At 30.9% G+C, this 22,869-nt stretch overlaps 1 protein-coding gene across 2 annotated transcripts in view; it reads right to left on the reverse strand.

Annotated features, from left to right (window-relative positions):
• Window positions 1-1,787: 1,787 nt before the first annotated feature.
• LOC100159321 (myosin 21) overlaps window positions 1,788-22,869 on the reverse strand; it is a 39,791-nt gene continuing 18,709 nt past the window's right edge. For both annotated transcript variants that reach the window (XM_008184898.3, XM_001945056.5), the window contains 17 exons: window positions 20,711-21,045; window positions 18,721-18,931; window positions 18,398-18,539; window positions 17,384-17,537; window positions 16,580-16,896; window positions 15,513-15,805; window positions 13,642-13,791; window positions 13,347-13,450; window positions 8,842-8,898; window positions 7,896-7,943; window positions 7,489-7,619; window positions 6,235-6,428; window positions 5,429-5,532; window positions 4,003-4,076; window positions 3,800-3,930; window positions 2,904-3,003; window positions 1,788-2,457 (listed from right to left, as the gene is read on the reverse strand). In XM_008184898.3, the coding sequence (XP_008183120.1) occupies window positions 2,203-2,457; window positions 2,904-3,003; window positions 3,800-3,930; window positions 4,003-4,076; window positions 5,429-5,532; window positions 6,235-6,428; window positions 7,489-7,619; window positions 7,896-7,943; window positions 8,842-8,898; window positions 13,347-13,450; window positions 13,642-13,791; window positions 15,513-15,805; window positions 16,580-16,896; window positions 17,384-17,537; window positions 18,398-18,539; window positions 18,721-18,931; window positions 20,711-21,045 (2,800 nt within the window). In that variant the 3' untranslated portion in view covers window positions 1,788-2,202. The remainder of the gene's footprint in view (window positions 2,458-2,903; window positions 3,004-3,799; window positions 3,931-4,002; window positions 4,077-5,428; window positions 5,533-6,234; window positions 6,429-7,488; window positions 7,620-7,895; window positions 7,944-8,841; window positions 8,899-13,346; window positions 13,451-13,641; window positions 13,792-15,512; window positions 15,806-16,579; window positions 16,897-17,383; window positions 17,538-18,397; window positions 18,540-18,720; window positions 18,932-20,710; window positions 21,046-22,869) is intronic.

Below are 22,869 nucleotides of genomic sequence, written 5' to 3' on the forward strand. Positions count from 1 at the left end.
GTAGATAATATTATTATTATTATACTGTAATGTTTTGACCTTTGTGGGATTACCGCGGATCGGACTTAGGGTTGTTTTGGTTAAAAAAAAAATGCAGTGATTTTCACAATGACCGCGGGTGGCGAGCGTTCCCCGAGCGACATTTTGTGGGTAAACGCATTATACGCATTTCTATCTTAGGTATATAATATTATTATATTATTCGTGTGCGGTACACAACTGCACCGCAGCCTATACGCATATAATATATTATTATTATAACGCAATAAAATTCTATAATATATGACAGTGTCCGCAATATGATATGTACGTGTACGTGTACAACAATGTGTGAATTTCTCCCGAACAACGGGTTTCGGCCTTTTTAATTTTGCCGGTTTAACGGATGTAGAGACATATATTATGGTATAATCCTGTGGTACCAAATGAATTGTACATGTTACGGACTCGAACAAATGGGATTGTACATTTCGGGCCCGATCAAACGTCGCTTTGTCGGAATCAGCGGGTATATAGGACTTGGTGTCCACCTATATATATGAGACCGATAATACTTTAGGTATACCTATAGGAGGTGGAGGTACGTATTATGATATTATTATATTGTGCATCGGTACCACGTAATAAGGACATCACACGATGACGGAGAAAAGGGATTACAAAGCCACACGATATGTATGTATAGGAGGTACTGCACGTTATATTATTATATGGGTAACTGTAGTGTAAGTCATAAGTGCATTATTATTATTATGTCACACGTCGACACGACCGAAACAACATGGTAGTTACCACGGTGACCAATAAGAGCCGCACACCGCGATATCTTCGCGCGTTCAAAATATTATTATTATATTATTATATTTGTACAACTTCGTTTAAACTAACCCAACGATTGTCTGGACGAGGACGAGGACGCTATACACGATTTATATATAGGCTGCAGACGGCAGTAGGTATAGGCAATCGCCTATACCGCTAAATTTTAAAAGGCGCCAAGTCCATTCAATCAAAATACTTTTATTTTTTACTGTTTTTGTACTGAATTTTAATGAATGTGTACCTAAATGATTAACAGAAATAGATTTGTCTGATGATATTATGTTCTTATCTGTCTCAATTATTAGGTATTTGTGAGTTAACATAACGGCATAAAATGTATATGCCCTTTTATACATGCGGTTTCTCTAATTTATCAATTTATGTATAGTTTCCGTCAACATTTTTTTACTAGAGGTACGCTATATATATATTCGTATATAATTGAGCAAAAAAGACGGAAGTTCGTGTACAAATGATTCATAAAATATGTTGTGCCCAAATCGAGTTTGAAAATTCCAATTTGGGGTGCCGTAGATTTGCTCATCTCGACTTGCAGATTTCAATACAACTATTTACTAGTACAGAAAAGAGTCACAATATAAAGATAAAATATCGGTTAGGAGGTATATAGCATAAACTAATATTTTCAGTAACTTATAGGTTCGGTTTCAGTTCCTGAATTACAATTTAATAAGAATGTGATCGAGTTAAGAATTATTGCCAAAGTAATTTCTTAGCGAAAACTTAGTTTCTATTGTACCGTAACGCGTAGAATTTAACTTCGTACCAGGCGAATAGTGAACTCCAAAATGCTATTATCAACGTTTCAAAAAAAAAAAGTGACGTTAAGAAAAGTTATCTCATGCATATTATATTATATTTATTTAATTATAAAAACTGTGCAAAAAATTGTTCTATAAAGTTATATATTATTATTCATTACAATAGTCTAACAAAAAAAATAAACGATGTTATAATATTGTTATAGTTTATTGCACTTTAGTGTGATAGTTCACATAAAAACGTGTTAAGTATATTCTTAACTAAAGTGGCCAATATATGTGTGAAAGGTACAGGTTATATTATGATAATATAGTTTCAAGCATTTAAAGCATTTAAATGTTCGGATTTTACCGTGGTTAAAACATAAACTGTTACACAATTGGTTGTGACTTGTGAATATCAGGAAAAATGTAATCTATTGTCAGATGGTCGCAGATATGGCGTTAAAATGATTTCATGACCAAGACTATTATACCTAACTATATTTAGCGACTAGAAAGCGAACATAAAAATGTATCCGTATCCCGTATAATTAATAATATCATGATATTATAATAACTATAGTTTTTGCGACGTCGACGGCCATTAGATGGTCATCTAAAGGTCGCAAGAAGAGCCCTCGAGCATCACGCCCGGTATGATCTCAGTCCTCGTTGCTCTGGACAGTTTATGGTTCAGCTCGTTCTTGTAGTCCTTTGACTGTTTTACGTTGTCTGAGTCCGACCTACGACCGTAATCTTCTTCTATCCGTCGTCCATCGTACCTGTTCGTCATTCGGTCACCGCTGGACGAAAACTCTATAGTCCGACCGTCCAATGAAGGACGTTTGTAGTTGGTCTTTTTCAAAATCGCCTGTGAATCACATGAAATTATCATTATAGTGATGATATTGTTACTTGGAGAATTAAATGGGTAATAGTAGTATATAATAGCGGGACAGTGCTAATTATTCTATACGTATAACATTACAGTGGAGTATCCAGAATTTTTCTTATGGTGTGGGGGGGGGGGAGCTGCTGATAATATATTTACGTAGAGTTGGTTTAACTAGGATCTCTTATAAGTTTAGCATACCGATGTCATAAGGTTTTATTTAAAGTTTGTGTTCCTGTACGGCTATACAAATTTGTATTTGCAGTAACTTTCATAGACCATTTTCAATTTTCTTTACATTTCGGGTGGCTGGAGGGCACAGCCCCCACACCACGTAGCTACTCCACTGCAATATTATTTATATGTTTTAATTATTTTTGTTTCATTCACTCTGCTACTGAAAGATTTTGATAACAGCAGCTAACCTGAAAATTGTAAGGAGGATCATCTTCATCTGCGTACCCCGACTGGTATTGTTTTCCTTTTAATTGGAGTTCAAGTACAGGATTTGATTTATCTGATGGTCTAAAAATTAAAATTTAATTAATTTTAGTTTTATCTTAAACAATTATAGAAAGTAATAATAGATTTACGATTTTTAAATTTAAGTCTGTTGAATGTCTTCTAGGGTAAATAGAAACAATAAATTCTTCTATGAATTTCTAAATTTTAAGCTATACATAAATACTTAATGTTATATAGTGTTATTGATTAACTATTTACTATGCACCTAGGCATACCTAGTATACAATACTGTGTACCATATTTTATTAATTCTATCGATATGTATAGTTTTTAGGGAAATCGTAAAAAATGTTCAATAAAACGTTGAATTTACTTTTCAATGAAAAAAAAAATATTTCTCTAAAATTTTGGGGCACTGTTTATATCCAAAAAAGTAGTTGTTGAATATGTTAGATAGATATAAGCTTAGATCTGTTTAACTAAAACATACATAGTTGTGAAATCTTAAATCAATATCATACAATATTTTTATTAGGTAGATACATACCTATAGGTATACCTGCCTATACTATAATAATTTTATTATACTCATTTTTTGATACATTATGCTGGATAAAAGAAAATGTAAAAACCCAGCTAAAATTAATTTAGACTTACTATAATAATTTAAAATTGTTTTTTCAACATTTAACTTTTATAAAGGGTATAATATATCATACTTTAAAGAAGAAATATGCCATTAGTATTATGATATTAGTATACCAATGTAAGTAATTCATAAATTAATTTTGTTATGACTATACTGTCTGTATTAAATGTAAATGTAGATTATAAATAAAAATATTGAACAACGAACTTTTTTATGTTTGATTTATTCACTGTAGTGATCACTTTCGTATCATTTTTCTCTTTCACGGTATATCTATTGTCACTCACAGGTTGTTTTATTGGTTTTTCATCTTGTTTTTGTTGCATACGATTGTTCTCCTAGTACAAAAAGAACATTTTAAGTGCATGTCTACATTTGCATTGTACACGTAGTACTGAATTTGTGTTTACAAAATATTGTGGTTTACTGTATTCGGGATCGGAAAATCGTACCCCTTGAGCGATATCCACTTGTATGCCTTGATCTGTAAAAAATAACTTAATTATCAAAAAACTACTTGATACATATTATATTATATATAAAAGAATACAAATGTTTTACATTTCGTATATTAAAAAAATTCCATTATTTGTATACAAATAATAATAATAATATTATATTATCATTGTAGTAAGTGCCACCAAAAGCTTGTTTTATTAATCATTTTATTTTAATGACTTTATCAAAGAAATACCGATAGAAATAAGTAGGTTATATATTGTTGATCACAAAATATCCAATAGTATATATGGTTGCGTCTTGGTTTAAATCCAATTAAAATATTTATAATATACATCAACACGTAATTATTGTTAATCAGTGTGAAATACTAATTGTATTAGATAAAATATGTCAGATTATCTGATTTTGATAGTTATGATTTGGGTCACATGTGCGTTGTACAAAATCCTAAACAGCGATATTCTTTTGTAATATTGTAATTGATGGGTGGAAATGCAAAAGGTGGTATTGCCAAAAATTCGAAAATCGGGTTAGACATCGATTATGAATGGAAAAAATGCGGTAATATCGAATTATAATAAACAATATTGATTATTTTTATGAGTAAAATCGATTGAAAAACAGTGGTCCAGTGTATAACGTGATATTGCCACATTTAACGTCAAAGCAAACGTGGTATAATCTTGTTCAATCATGTTCAAGTCAAAACGTATTATTGCCAATGTCATTAGTATTGGAGCATACTTGATATCATTGCAAAACGTAGTATTACCAATATTACATCAACAGAAATATAGGAACAACTTTAAAACGTGATATTGCCATTACCTTTTCAAAACCTGCAATACCACGTTTTGGTCTCACACGAAATTTTGAAAGCATTAAAAACAATATTTACAATTTAGGTAGATTTATTTTGACACTGTCAATAGTTTACTTTTTATTTTTTACATATAAATAAACGTATTCTGAGTGTTTATAGTCGTCAGAAAATGTGTTACAGTTTTCCTTGATTTGTGAACATTTTAGTTTTTGGCACTACCACATTTTGCATTTCCACCCTTAAATTTTTAAATACAAAATTTATTTTTATGTAACCTAATATAAATTTAATATCTCGACTCTCAATCGTGGCAAAACTACCTATAAGCCAATATACCTAATACTTAAGTACTTAATTGATATGACAACATTTCAGTCAGCACAAAATATTTTTTAAAACAATTAACAACTTATAGATGTATTTTTTCGTTTTTTTTGTATGACCCAGAACCTATAAAATAATCTATCCTGACCAGGTGGGCTGGATGTTTTCCATCGCCATACACACAACACAATCTATTATATACATAAGTGTAGATTAAAAGATGTTACCTCGGACAGCGAACGAATGTTTCAAAATTTTAAACGCAGTACGAGCTTCTGGAAAACGACTCAGAGGAGAGTCCCAATTGCAATCGTCCACATTACTCACTATACTGAAATAACAACCGCACAAATGGTAAAGTAATATTATAATATTGATTATAATATACTGCATTGCAGTATATTATGCATATTATACTGCAATATTCCTATAATACCTTAACTATTATCGCTAACAATGACAAATTTTGAATCGAAAATAAAGAATTAAACGGATAATAATTAGATTTATTAAAATTTAACATTTTAATTGGAAGAAAACATGACCCAATAATGACCAGTAGTATAATATTGTGTTTAAATAAAATAAACACATTTTTTGTATTTAAATTAAAATTAAAATCAAATAATTTAATGTTACAGTCGTTTCAAAAATTATTCATTTGTAAAATAACGTCGTAAATTAAAAACCTAACCAGGTCTGCAGCTGACTTGAATAATTATTTCTCGATTTGAGCTTACTTGTTTTGAATTTCATGATGAAAAATAAGATCTGTATTGAAATTAATAAAAAAAAAAAAATGTTTATCTTCAACTAGGGACTACTTAAAATTGTATGCGACAACTGCCGTATTTATCAGCTGTATAATAATACATCAGCTAATATTATATTATAGTGATCTAGATGACCAGATAGTTAATAGTGGTTCAAAACGTTTCATTTGAGTCGGAAATATCGAGGGTGTTACGTGATGTGTAGACCATCACATCGATACGGCAATCGAATACTATTATGCGCTATTAGTTTTTATCACTTTTCGTCCATCAAGTTATTGTGATTGGTTTCCGTGTCCATTTGATTCAATTGGAACGGTATCTTGTACAAATAACACCTCTTGCTGCCCAAGAATTCGTTTACGCTGGTCGTGCTCATCACATCTTTCAGCATAACCGGTCGGTGGTTCATGTTGTTCAAGTTACTAATCGCGTGCTGGTTGTACAAATGCACCTGCGGACGAGCCATTACAACGCGCATTATGTACATAATATTATAATGGGCATCGATCAGTCAAAGCGGCCGAGGGCAATCGGAATCCGATAGCGCGGAGCTTCGGAGAAGAAGACATATCGACATATACTATCGATGCGTATAGATAGGTACTATAAAGACCGAATGACGTCGAATAAAAAATCGATTAGGAGATCACCTCTATTAGAACATTTACTCGGTACTTCCGAGTTCGCTACTAGGTTTATATATATAATATAATTAATGTTTATGTATATCCGGTTTCAACTGTGTATGCCCAGTACTTGAATTTAAAAGGTGCTTTTTAATAAATATTAATTATGCATATTGCGTATCTCCCCCTTCTAGTTACTACCTAATCGATACAACGTTTAAATTATCAGGTAGGTATGCACATTTTTTTTACACTTTTCATCTCCCTACTGTTTTTTTCCTAATTCAAGCACTGTTTACGTCAATCAAACGTACCTTGTAGAGGTATAAAGTTATAACAATTTTTGAGAACATTATAGACAAAGACTCTTGGAATTGAGTTCAAATAAAACAATATTAGGGTACCCACTCTGAAAAAAAATGATCTCGTGCTTTAGCAAAATATTAATAGGTATATAACATATACTAATATGTCATTCAACTTAGTAAAATATTACCAGGTAAAATATGACGATAATTTGGTGTGTAACCACAGTACGGATACCGTGAATTTTGGAATGCAACGAATTTTGGAGTACATTAAGGGCTATGGTTTTATAGTTATTTATAGAATAATATAAATTTAGTAAGTATACACCACAGGGTTTTTTATACCATTATTTATAACTGCACCCGACTTAATATTAAATAATCGTTCGAAACTGTATATAAGAAGGTGGCCAAGAGTCTTAAAAAAACTTTTTACCGATTACAATTTATATTTATATAATGTTTCAACTCTGTTAAATCATTTGTTTAATTTTAAATACTATGTCTGTACGATGTCTATGCTACGGCCATATAAGTTATAATATTGACTTAAATAATAATAAGTGTCTAAACTTACTTGCAACGAAAAGTATACAACGTCTTGAAGTTTGTTGGCTCGATCCAACAATACAACTTGATAAATTGACTTTCCTTTCCATTTATTAATAATCATCTTTAGTTTTTTACGACCTACGGCATCAAGTTTGCCTAACGAAAAATTACATTAGTCAAATTTATTTGGCATTATATTCCGTTTGAAAAATGAAAATACGACATAAAATATCATGAAATAAGATATTATCATTTAGACATCAGATTTATTTCAAATTGGTTATGCATAAGGTATTATGCTCATAGATAATTATATATATGTAAATATTTAATGTTTTATAATATCAGAAGATGATATTTTTTGTTATAGCATTATCTATAATCATAACATTACGTCAGTAATATTACTATAAATATTAACTTAGTACTTACCGACTTTTATCGAACTGCTTTTATTTCGTACTTGATATCCCTTATAATCTAAATGGATAAAAAAAAATTATAGTCAATCAATTTTATATATTTTATATGTTCAAACATGTGGCTGATCTTTGTTATTGATTATGATTTATCGACAAATAAAAATCATTCTCGATAAGTGCTCAGTATATAAAAATATGAAGATCTCAAAAAATGTACATACATAGCCGTGTGTCAAGTAGACAGTTATAGCCTAATCAGTCATCACCGTATAATTACGAACTATTATTTTTCGGCTTGTACTTATTTTGAGGGAAATCTCAAAAATGTAAAGGTACCTAAATCTAAATAATGTTCTCAAACAAAATAAGCACAGCTAGTGCTCGTCTAATTTTTGACTAAACACGAAATATAAATTATATATTGTATATATAATTTATTGTAATAATATATTGTAACCAAACCGATTGCGTAATTAAATCGTCCGCCTGGCGATTGACTCTAACTGGACAATATTATGGCGTGTAAAACTAAAATATGAACGATACAAAATGTTGCATAAATCATATGGGTAATTCTAGAGAAATTAAGTCATCAGATACACCAAACAAATATTGATTACACTTCTTCCCCAGTATTATTCTATTTCGTAAATGTATGCAGAAACACTTTTCCCTTGGCGTGAACTTATCAACAATATGGAATCTTACAGTTTATACAGTGGAACCTCGGTATCTCAAAGTTTCTGTTTATCGTAATTTTTTTTCCGTCCCGATCATTAATTTATATATTTTAAATTACCTTGGCGACTCGAAGTTTCGTTACGTCGAATTTTTTTTTTTTGGTACTTTGCGACTTCGAGATACAGAGGTTCCTGCACTGTACACGGTAACATTCGCACAATCCTAACTAGTTAAAGAATCATTGATATCATATGAAATTCGTATTATATACTCACGTCTTTGTATGACTAGTGCCGCTTCCTCATGAGTCGTTGAATATTTTCGTTTATTCGCTGAAACCAGAGTTCATGAGAATATTAGTTTAGCATTAAAGTACAATTTGAATATATATTTGAATATTGTGATAACACGTGAAAAGATTATATTGAAAAAATTCAAGAATACAAAACATACGATGTACCAATTACTGGGTAACGAGTATGCCTATAATAGTTACTCGTTATAATTTAAAAATTACAAAATACCATAGAACTTGATTGTTATATACATGCGCATACCTATTCTATAACTTTATAAATATATACATAATATTAATATGTAACTATGTAATATACATTTTTATTTAAAGAAATTATTGGTGGAATACGATAGTGAAATATTTATATCCAGTCGTTATAATTGTTTCATTTAAACGTAAAATTGTATAACACGACTTTAAAACAATATGCAATATTATGTATTATAAACAAAATTGTACTGTAGAGAAATAAAATTATATAAACTTGGTTCTATTTTGGTTTGGTTTTCACAAATATTCCGTTGAATAGAAAATGTTGTTAGGTGGAAATTTGTTACACGGGATGGTGTATATTATGTTGAATGACTTATATTTTCTTTATATTTATAACTTAGTTTCTGTAATATGCATAACACTATTTTCAGCAAATGTTACTTTGATAAATTATAAGGTTTTTGAAAACTACGCTTTCTCGATCAATAATAATAATACAAAAATAGTAATAACAATAACAATATATTTACAATTAGTCAATAAAAACGCATTGAAATCAGCTCATTGTATTGTATAATGTTTTATGCTGAATACAATACAGAACTCACGTGTGTTAAATCAAAATCTGAGAAGCCGAACACGTAAATATTTGAATGTCTATTATGAGTAGTTATTGTTGGGAACATTAAAAAAAAAAACACACTGAGCGAATATTGAGAAATTATGTACAATACCAATGTATTCCAGATTTCAGGTTAATTAGTAAAAAAAAATGTTGTATAATCTGCATAGCCATTCAAATTTTACGTCGTGAAATATTATTATCTACGAATAAGACAATATTATGAAGATCGAGAAAGCAAACTAAAAATTAAACAAAAACATAGGAACAAAACTGCGACTAAGACTTGGATGCAAACAATTACTATTCAAGTACCGAGTTATTAATCAATTAAAAGAATTTATACTGACCCATGCGGGAGCTGACGTCGACCACAGACGACAGCAGATAGAGACCACGTTCGAACTCCAGAAGTTTTGAAATCGGATTTCGTGTAAGTGTACGGTACAATATATTTTAGTAGGTTTTGGCTGCAGACTAAACCGTGTCGGTGGTTCTCAGATTTCGATTATTATAATAAAAAGTTAAAACAACCAACAGTACCTACTTATAGACGATAATAGTGATCGTACAAAGACTGAAGCACGACCAATAATATTAGTTAATAATATTACAAAATATAAAATATGTATAAACATGTTGAATTAATATCATCTATTACATCGAGATAATGTTTAAATGTTTAAAAAATTATAATTTGATACTAAAGAGTAAACAGCTGCTTATTAAAATTACAACTAGATTAATATATATTATATTATAATTATATTTAAGTAGGTATATCATGATTATTTCTCAAAGATTTTTCTTTGATTGGATAAGTACCTACACTAAAACCTAGCTACACCGATATACCGCCATATTTTATGTTTGTTAATTTTTCTCAGTGGAAATTTCCAAGTCAGGTTACGCTGCTATATAGTATATAATATTAAAATATAATGTACAAGCTGTACCAAACGAAAAACCACTTATTTGCGTGTGTTTATTGTTTTACGCGCGTGCATGTGTGTGCGTGTGTGTGTGTATGTAAGTGTTAGTGTGGGTGAGTGAGTGTTGTCCGTAGGTCTCAAAAACGCCGGTATACACTCGAAAGCGGCGGAGAAGAGATTTTTTTGTCGCGTTTCGTTAGTTTTTTGCGCTCCACCATGCCATTCACGCGATCGCACGTTTAAATCTCCGTCTCCGCGATATCGTATATATTATAATGTTCTGTATGTGTGTGTGTGTGTTAGCAAACGTCGCAGGGCTTTGGGACATAGCTGTGTGGCCGCCGCGGGGGAGGGTAAAGTCTCTTTGTACGCTCGCGGCCCCTCGGCGGTGCCGACCAGACCTTTGATCCGTTTGGCCGACTTCAAAGGGTAAGCGCAATTAAAAAGCCACCCCCTGTGCCCCGCGGGCGCGCGAAATAATCTCTGCCCACTCGTCCGGAGTAGCAGGGAACTACCCTCTACACCTTCCCCGCCCAGAACAGCCCCGTCCGCCAGCCACCGCCTCCGCCAACGACGACGACAACGACAGGAATCTCCCGAACACGAGGGTCCCGCACCAAATCCTCCGAACGCGAGCGCTTGTCATCGTCATCAACGTCATCACCTACCCTTTGGTCGTGCACAAGTAGCGGCATTGGTGTACGACACATGATATTATATTTGTGTATATGTGTACATGTACGCCCCGTGTATAATGTGCGGGGGATTATTATTTTTATTATTATTATTATTATGATTATAATATTGCGTGCAGCTCGCAATTCGCTCGCGTGCGAATAACGTAAAATATTGTGATTTGTGACGGTTGATTTATGTAACAAGATCAATTTTTATTTGGGGGGTGGGAGAGAAGGGTTATTAAAAATTTACATGGTCATGTCGGTATGACCATAGATCAGATATACTTAATATGTGAGGAGTAACAGTACAATATCAGAGCTAAGTGTTTATAATAGGTACATAGAACAATATAAATAGAACTTAACTCCGTAACTTGGCGGAGATATCTTCAACGAAAGCATATTTATACCAGTTATGCCTACGGTACATGCCTATGGTACATATTTACGGGTGTGGAGTAATTTTTTTCGTTCAAAGAATAATAATAATTTTAAATAGATACAATTTTATTAAAAATAGAGTGGGATATACTCTTACGTTGTTTTTCTCCAAAAAAATGTTCTTCAGTCATCGGTGCCCAGTATGCGTCTATTATGCCAGTAACCAGTGGGTTATTTTAGTTCACTGTTTGATACTATTGTGTTATGTTTTAAATATGTGGCGTATATCTACTTTCTTACTAGTAAACGTATAAATTCATTTCGATCGCTGCATTTGAAGTACGTGGATAGCTTTATATTTCTAACCATTCGAAGCTCAGAGTATATAGTATAGTGGCGTATATAGGATTTCATTTTGTGGGGTTTATAGAAATCCCAATTTAGGATTCCCGACAGTATAATTAATAATAATAATTCTACAGACACACAAACCCACACAAACTTTTATTTTCAGGCAGGGTTGAAACCCTTACCCCCCAATCCCTATATATGCTACTGTAGTGTAGTAGTAGAAGAGTTGAGGTACCTATTCAAAAGCGTATTTTATCACTTGATCAAATTAAATGATTCGACGTTTTTGTCGTCACGGTCATTATAGAATATATTCATATACTTTGAACTTTTACTACCTACCTGTTTACAATCAATCCAAATTGGGATAGTCACCGTGTTTAACAAATTGAGCAAATAGATTTCGAGCGTAATAAGATTAGTTGTTAAATTTAATACGGTATAACAATATTACAGTATTTTTTTAATGAGCTATTGTCTACGACCCTCTTCGGATACTGTAGATCGCGTAAAAGCATTCATTATTTTCCTATATTATATGCATTATACCTACGTGTGAGTCACGAGATGCTTTTAAATCATTGGCGAGGGTTGTATTCTGTTGTTTTTTTATGACGCTCGCATTTTTAGACCACCTAGCTTTTAATTGAATATACGTATATAGGTTGCAACTTGCAAATACTATTTAATTTTATTTAATACATAACTGGCTGTATGTATTTTAGGGGATTCAGAAAAAACTCAAATTAGCTTGAACAAAAAATGTACTCAGTTATGGTGTATAACATTGTATGAATTTATTGGAATGGTAATTTACTTAAACAATATTTGGGTCGTACGTTACCCAGAAGTCAATTTTTTGTTTATTAATATTATTATAACATTATAATCACGAATAATATTAGTATAACGTTATTATAATACTATTATAATATTATCGTTACAAAATGCTGTCTGGGTATATTATAGGTATCTATTATATTGTTATGGTACGATAGTTGAATATGAAAAACACAAAATTGTTATAATATAAAAATCTTCCCAACGCTTAAAGTAACTACTCTATTATATAAAAAAAAATAAGTAAATTTTTTTAGAATAAATTTAAATTTTATTATTTGTATTATTTTCCAACTAAACAACACTACACGACGAGAGTCTACTACAATAATTTAATAACTATGGATTATAATAGTATAATATAATAATAATATAACGATACAAAAAAAAAGTAATAAAATTGTATGTTACTTCAACAAACTAGTTTATAAATATTAAGACTGTATTAACGCATCGTCATTACCAGATTGTTGTTTTATCAACTGCGGTTGAATTTTCCTTTTCGTAATGAATGCTCGGAGCATTGACTGTACTTTTACAACTTTCTTCACTTGGGTCTCGTACAGTCTGAAAGTTAGCAGTTAAATTAGATACATTATAGCCTAGTTGTTACGAAAAATCGTAAACTTTTCAAACCCTGGTTAACGTTAATCAATGGGTATAGTACCGAAAGTACGATGTGTATATAATTAAATGGGTAATCAATAATAATGTCGATGATTGATATACTGTTTCAAATGTCTAGATGTTGTACGTACCTGGACAAATATTCCTCGTTGTAGTAGCGGAGAAAAACTTTGCTCTTTCCAATTAGCCATCCTTCCATTTTCAAACGAATCAGCAATAATCGACAGTTTTCCTTGGTGACTTCAACGTTTTCATAAAAATCGAATGCCAAAAACTTATACCTGTATGACAATCATATTCCATTATTACGACTGTATAATATGCACCTATATGTATTAAACACACGATTCAACCGAAAAGTTATAGTTTTGTCTAGATTTTATGGAGTATTATGGAAAATCGCAGATCAATATAGTTTATTGAGGACGTCACACTCGCATGTGTTGTCTCCGGTCTTACACACGTACGACATAGACAAAACGCGTTTACGCAGTTTAAGTAGACCTCATTCAATTTGGGTTTTATAGTAAAAATCCAATTATAAAATTGAATTTTGTCAATATTTCTGAGGGCTAGTCGTTGCGTTTTATCCATTATACCCAATTTAACGTTCATTATATCGTATAGAATTAGAAAAAATTTCAACATTTTTAAAAAATCTTAACCTTTTCAAAATTCAAATTTCAAAATAATAATTATTGCATTTACGAGTGTAGTGGGAAGCCTATAGTACCTACCATGTTACATATAACATACGTGTGAATATAAGTACGTATTATTACACCCCCCCCCCCCCCCCCCCCCATAAGAGGGAGGAGCTGTTGGACCTGGAATATAGTGGGATACAGAGGACTGGCTTTTTTAGGCACCCGTTGAAATACATTTGTAATTTTTGAAATTTTAATGGGAAAACTTACATCCTATATTAAATAATATTTTATGATATAAATGTATATTAGAATATATTAAGTAAAAATTATGCATGGGACACCCGCATCGCTTGTAACGGGTTAAATTCTGTTGAACATTTTGTATAGGGCCCATAAAAACATTTAGTACAAGGTCCAAAACTTTGAAGTGGGCCGTTGAGGGGTGGGGGCTGCGTATACAACATTAATAAATAACCGTATAAAGTGTGGAAACGTTTCATAAACAAATTTTATTGTGTTTAAGAAATTGAAAATCGCAAACGAATATTTTCATGTAGTTGTGCTACCGATAATGAATAGAGAAAATAAAAGGAAAATGTATTGGGTATATTATATTTTATACATAAAATATAAGTACAATATAGGACTTTTTTTATGTTTAATTTTTATTATATTTGTTTTAAATGGTAGGTACCTACTTTAAGAAATTTTCTTCTATTATATGATAGTCTCAAAAGCAATCAAAACTCAAATAAATTGTAACCAAATAGACGAGAGAATTGCAATATGAGCCCCGTATTTGCATTTTCGTGCTCAGATTACTAATATAAGAATGATGGTATTATCATCTGTATATTATTATATGACAAATGTACAAAAACCTACCAGAGAGCTCAAACGTCTTGTACCATGTTTCTCAATAGAGTCTCCTGTTGTCAACAATATTACAATAAAGCCTGTATAAATTATGTCATGTACTCAGTATAACGTCTTGTAAAGTTCTCAAATGCCTTGCTTTTCCTATCCAGTGGACTACATACTTAAAAATATAATTCACTCTATAGACGTTTTACACTACGATTGGGTGACACAATATAATATCAATATTTGGTAGAAAAAAATTATAATCTTATTATTAAAATCTTTTATGTCCGTATCATATTTCATTGAACAGCATAAGAAAACATAATATTATAAGTGCTAAAGCAAAATGCTTTAACAATAGAGTGCGAACCATAATTCCAATAAACTTGTGGTCAAGACTGAAGCTTAGAGTATTTGAATTTTTCGTCGTCAGTAAAATCATAATATGACTGTGCATCATAGTGATCAATCATCACGAATAATATTACCTCTGTATGAACTCGTGGAATGATATCCGGCACGAGTAACCGTCCTGCCGGGCGGACACTGTCTCGACGACGGACAACGCTTTGATCTGCTGCCTGACCACTTCCGGTTGGAAGCCAAGTGGCTCATCGGTAAGCGTCGCTCGCAAGCATCGGACAAAGTGCACGCCGTTCTTTTGGTCGGCCGTGTCGGCCAGCGATCGCAGGATTTCCATGCTGCTCGACCGATAAACAGCAGACGCAGTGCGCATGCGCCGCGTTTGCGAATACTCGCCGCGGGATTCCGTGTTGTACTTCTGTGGGGTGCACAACAATAATATTTACTATTACAAATTTATAACGACATGACATTATGGTGTCGCGAATAATAATTTTTGTTGTTGTTACCGGTACAATTTTTATATATTTGGGTAATATTATTCCATGGTATACCTGCAAGTTACGATCTCTCCAGCCGTAGGTAAATATTTAGAAATAATTGTATGGCGTTAGTTTTAATATCTGTCATAGATACCTACTGCGGGTATTATAAACTTTCAGTCTTTTATATATAATATATATATGTATATTAAATTACATTTTATCACATTTAATTGTTCGTACATTAGGAAAACATACAAAGGAATACTGAAAATTCGCATTTTATTTTTGTATCGGATAGTTTTTGGATATTTATTCCAACTTTAAATACATCAATTGACTTATTTTTGGATTTACTCTATATAATTATTCTAAAGGTTAAGGATTTTGATACCCTAAACATTTCTCAACGTCGTTTTTTTGGAAAAAAAATTCAAGTGTCTACACTACTTATTTCGAAAATTATTAACTTCTAAAAAAGTATTTTTTAAACTTTGATATATGCTTTTTTTAATTAAAATATTTAATATTATATAGTTTTAGAAAAACATGTAGCTATAAATTAAAAACAAATTTTTAAAATGTTTATACTGTTTGAAATCATTATTGCTGACACTTAAATGGATTGTCATGTGGATTATTTAATTTATGTAAAAACAAAATCCATATTTAAGTTATATAATATTATAATATTATTTTCTTTTACGTACTCGAATCGGAGTTTTTTCTGACATCAACGCAGCGCCCCATCGACTGATTTTGCTGTTTTTATTTTTTACCATTAAAGTCTTCTCTCTGCACACTGTTAGATTTCCAGATTTTGTTAACCGGTTGGAGAATAAGTCCTTTATCACGTTATCTTTGGACATACGCATTGTTTCGACAACTTCAGGTGCCAAGAAGTCACGATTTTTTTCAAGTATGTCTTTCAGTTGATACGAGACAGTGCCACTATAGTGCGCCACACTAAAGCTCTTTGAACTGGCCACGTGGATGTATGGTTCTTTGGGGTTGATCTCTAGTGCATCTATTATACGAATAAAAATATTTTTATTTTTCACATGTACGTACAGCTTATATTATGGTTTATTGTCAAATTATAAATGAGTAAAATAAATGGTCGAGCAATTGATTACAATATTTCTTTTTTTGTTGTATTATAATAATGTAAAAAATGAATTCAAATACAATTGAAATTAAAAATAGATAATTACAAAATAGTAAGGTTTTAGGTAATAATGATTGTTTAATAGAATCTAAGAATACCTAATATTTTCTAGTATTATACTCTTATAACTTCTAGTGCATTGAGTTCAAAAAATAATTTTAATTGAATAACAACCATAATAATTATCGTTTTTAATTCCCTAATAAAAGAAAGTTTAAAATATATACTACCGCTATTAATTTGTTAGGGATTTATGAGAATGTATTATATTATTGTATTAGTTATTACTACTATAGTCTATAAGTAGTCTATAATACGACTATTAATGATGTTATATGTTTATTACTTGTGATGTATTCACAGTTTTCTTCACAGTTTTTAGTAGCATCGTCAAACATGTAAAAAAGTCCATCTGGGTTATTCATAAGTGCATCTATTATCGGTTTATTGTTTCGGTATTGCATGCTGTACTGGTCCATGCCCTCTTCCTCCAAGTCTTGCTGCACAGACACTTTGATTAGTCTGTTTGTCGACGCAGAGCCGACAAACCATAGAAAACTAAGATATAAAGATGCCATGATTTACGCAACTAGCATATCGAACCATAAGAACGATCGTTTACAAAAGAACATAAAACAATACAAAGATTCTTTTGTATATTTTATGGACGGGCGCGTAATGATAATAACATACTTTATATAGGTACACATCATAATCTGCATTATTTTCACGAATGCTTTAAATTTCTTAAGTGCTACTCGACCCACTGCTAGGTTCTAACTGTCATATCACATAATAATAGTGTGAAAGTATACAGGGTGATTCGCCAAGTATGCTCACCCCTATTTTTTCATTTAATAATGATAACTTAATGAAATTCAAATTTTTGAAATTTTTTAATATACCTACTTGATGACCATATTTTTAAACCTTTGGGTGTCTAAAGAGTTTCTATTGTAATGCATTTGATATGTCAACATTTTCAGCAAAATTATTCACTAAATAATGTTCAACAAACAGAAGTGTGTATCGTCATAGGACACTATTTAAGTAGTAGAAAAAATACCAATTGTTTGAAAATATGATCTCTAAGTATATATTTTAAAAATGTAAAATCAAAATTTTAATTTAAACAATGGGGATGATCGTGATTGGCCCTGTATATACTTCAATACATTTAATACGATAAAGTCACCCTAATCGATTAGAAATAATAATTAATGTTATAGTCCAGTGCTCCACTGTTATCATTATGTGTTAAGCAACAATGGACAATAATAATAATATTATGTTTCCACTCATATACAATAATATTATACTTATATTTCTGTAAACATTTTCGCCACCCTTTCTCACTCACCATTTCCCACGCAAACATCCGTTGATTGTAATGGTACTGGAGTTGTTCGTTTAGACAGTTGACGTACAGTTGATCCAAATTGTTCTGGTGGAAACATTCGAAACCGAATGAGTCCATCAAATAGACCACGTGCGTGTCTCCGCTGCGAACAGTTGAATTTTCTCGATGATATCACATCACAATACAATATATTATTATTTTAATATCATAATAATAGTATAACAGTATGAGTGTCATCTTTTTGTGTGTTTAATTGTAAAACTATAATAGTAGGTAGGTAGTTATTTTTCGCAATCGATTCAAAATCCAATCAGTTTACTCACAATATGGCCCTGGTGAACGATAATTTCAGATTGATGACGTTCACTATCCAATCGAACAGTCTAGCGTACAATGTCTGTGAGAACACTCGCAAACACGCGTACACCCCCGAAACCGTCTGCTTGCGACGAACCGCAGTGCCATTGACCACCACACAGTAATTTAACAACGACCAGCTCAGTTTTTTTGAGTCCACTTCCAACAATTCGGCGACTGAAAACCAAAAAACCGAATTTCGTCGAATAACCTGTGGTCGAAGTATGGCTACCAGCTGCACTATATATATGCACTATATGTTGGCTGAAGATGATAGGTACCTACCTAATAATAATTTGCGTACGGAGTGCCAGAGTGATTATTTCATCGCAAACAGGGCAAATTGTACATTGTGAAAATACAAAGATTTTTACATTCCACAAAATATATGGATGAACATTTTAAAACAGCTATAGTACCTATGTTTTTAATAGTTGAAAAAAAAAATAATGAATTGAATGAACCTACACACGCGTTGTTCGTTTGTCATTTATAGTAAAACGCGCACGCTCTTAATATTTAATATTATCTTATTATGCAACTCGGTGAACCATGATATTATTATAATCTGTACAAGCATACACATCATATTATTATTATTGATGAAATCGAAACATTTTTATTTTAAAACTTCTTTTCTGATAGGTAACAAAGTACGTGCTCAGTACTTATATATAGTCATATAGGCACATAATATTATAACAATAATAATAATCGGAACTCTGGAAAAATGATCGGTAAATCTACCTTGTTTCGATATATTATTATTTTATACGATTTCGTATAGCATGCGCGGTTAAACCGTATAGAGTAATTAAGTAGTATACATTTGAATGTTCTGAGCATCTTTTTTTACGTGGAAATTTCTTCAGTTTAATCGGGAATTTCTACAAGGTCCACCGTGTAAGTGTGTAAAACAAAGTTTTGAAAAGTATGATTTTTAAACAGTTTATGTGATCGTGTACTACAAACATCACAGAACTGTTACACAAACAAAATATTTATATATTTTTTATTTTTAGTTTAGTAGTATATATTACTTTTTTAAGTAAGTATAAAAGAACAATTTGATAAACATACATTATTTATTAAATATTATTTTATTTACTAATACAATTATATAATAATAATTCTAAAAAAATTATTTACACAATTTCTGTGATGTGTTACACGATCACATAAACTGTTTAAAAATCATACTTTTTAAAATTTTGTGTTACACAGCGGACCATGTAGAAATGCCCCCTTAAACTGAAGACATTTCCCTGTAAAAAAGGTGCTCAGAACATACAAATATATACCTTCTACTTACTTATACTTGCCTATACCTACCTACATACAAATTACAAAGCGTGTAATATTATTATATTATATCGTTGTGATATTCAAAATTAAACTCAGATATTTTCGTCACGAGAACACGTAGGCGTCATTCGCCCGGAGCAATTTACGTGCGTTTTAGAAATAAATCGTGCGGACAAATTGTTTGTGATTTGATCACTATCTCCGTGCGTTTGTATAATAATTATTGTTTATAACATATTCATAATAAACACGTTTAGTGTGCGCGACGGTGTCGTGTATGAGCAGTAGGAACGTGGGCGTTAAGGTAATTAATATTTTTATTACTATTATTTAATAAAAATTGGTGTGTTCGGTCTGCAGTGAGACCGGTTACGAAATATTGTAGGTACATTTGGATTTGAATGATTTGATAAGTCTACAATGTAATATATTATAATAACTTACGAAGAAAAAAAAATGTACTCTAAAACAGTATGTTTATACTAAGAAAGCAGAAACTGTATTATAAACAAAATTGAATAAAATTCATCGATTTTTTGCAATTTCTTATTCTAAAAAAAAATCATTTCGTTTTCTGGGACGCTCAGTTCTCATTAGTAGCGAGGAGGAGATAGTCAGCATATTATGTTTTTATAGGGTTGCATTACTTACTCTTCGTGAGTAGTTCGGCACTTTCAATCTTGGTCTCGCCATCATCATCGTCGGAAACGCTCAGCTCGCCAAGGTTGAGTATGGCCGCCAAAATGTGCCATGTCGTGTTCAACTGTTCATCCGTAAACTCCAACGTGTCCTTCATGCAAGTCAACAGCTTGTTGAAGTTTTTCACGTTTGACTGGGGTTGGTACCGAAAGCGCTCGTCTGAACCGTCACCCACCAAGTACCGATATCGATGGTCCTCCTCCAAGTGGTATTGCTTGAAAACATGATCGGCTTTGGCCGCCTCCAAGAAATCGTAGAATACGTGGAAATTCTTTTGTCCACTACACCTAAAAAAAATTCAATATATTATAATATATACCGCGGTACCTATCAGTTTTATTTCTGTAAAAATCTAAAGTAAAATATTAAATAAGTAAATAATAAATATTGTAATACCAATAGCCAATAATATGCTATTATTTTTGAGCAATCAATAAACAATTATAGTTACTTAAACGATTACAATATGTATCATTTAAATTGCGTTTAAAAGAAAAAATCAGGGCTTGCAAACGTTATAACATCGTTATGATCATAGCGTTATATTTGAAAAAAAAAATTATTGAAATTCGTATACGCAATTATAACAGAAAACGATAATTAAAAATAATTAAATACCACAAACAAAATTAACGATTAACAAAATATATTATATATCATTAAACAAAACATAACGCAAAACGTAATTTATAGAATTTTATTGAACGAAAAATAATGTTAAACGAAATAATTTAAAAAAGGTGGGTAAGTGGATGTCGCTCTGCTGTACAGTAGATTACAAGTGGGTCACTGTATAATGGATGGTATTAAATTTGAATTCAATGATATAATATCATTGCATAAGAAAAACGATTCTGAGCGGAGACGGTATGTCAGTCTATGTATAAGACTTAATATTATATATGGTATTAAAAAAAAATTGACCTATAATTAATAGGTACCTATAATAAATTCCAAATTAATCATATCACAATATCCATTAGGTACTTATAACGCGTTATACAATATGTAATTTCGTCCAAATTTGAACTTAAAATGACTATAAAAGTAAACTGTGTAAATGTATTTTTTAGATTTTTTTGTAAGAGAATTAATTACTTACGTGGAATCATCTTCTAAATTTTCAATTCTTAGATACAAAATTGAACATTTTATAAATTTTTAACTACAAAATAATTATTCAAATTAAAATTTGATAAATTTTGTCAAAATTCCATCTTTAAATGCTTATAAAAAAAAATTGTGCCTATGTATTTTTATATTTTTCACTAATATTGTAATAATATATCAGAGCTTTGTATTAATTTTTTATACTTTTTGGCCCAATAGATAAAGCTTTATTCATATTTATAGAAAAAAAAACTAAAACAATTGAAAACTTACAATGTCCGTAAACAGCTCAAAAAGATTCAAATTATTTTCAAAATTTTATCGTATATAGAAAATGCTAATATAAACATTTAATGAAATTTTCAAGTTTCTACAGTCACTCGTTTCTTAATTACAACAAAATAAGAAAATCGTCTCATGAGAAATCGAGCAAATATCAAATGTTGTAAAAATATGAATTTCAAACGCTCATAAAAATTTAATTTGACTTTCTTATAGACATTTTTTTTTTTGATAAAGGTAGATTATCCCATAAGGAATCTTGTATCACATTTTAAAATCTTAGTTCTAAAAAGAAAAATTTTTACGAATTATAAACTCAACATAATTAAGCAATTTTCGTGATTTTTCCATATTTTGTCAATTTTTGAACTTTAAATGCTAATAAAAAAAAACTATGAATAAGGATTTTTAATATTTTTCAAATGTCATTGTAACAATATAGTAGAAACCTTGTATTAAATTTTCAAGTATTTTTTACTCAACAACTAAAGTTTTATTGACATTCATAGAAAAAAAAACTAATTAAATTGGAAACTGGAATTGTCTCGTAAACAGCTCAAAACAAATCAAAATATTTTGAAAAATTTATCATGTATAGAAAATGGAAATATAAATAACCAGTGAAAATTTCATGTATCTACAGTCATTCGTTTTAATGTTACATCAAAAACCAAAATCAATTTTCTCGAAAACAGATTTTGCGTAAAAATTCCCGTTTT

Source organism: Acyrthosiphon pisum, chromosome X, assembly GCF_005508785.2.
Source record: "Acyrthosiphon pisum isolate AL4f chromosome X, pea_aphid_22Mar2018_4r6ur, whole genome shotgun sequence".
Classification (NCBI taxonomy): Eukaryota; Metazoa; Arthropoda; class Insecta; order Hemiptera; family Aphididae; genus Acyrthosiphon; species Acyrthosiphon pisum.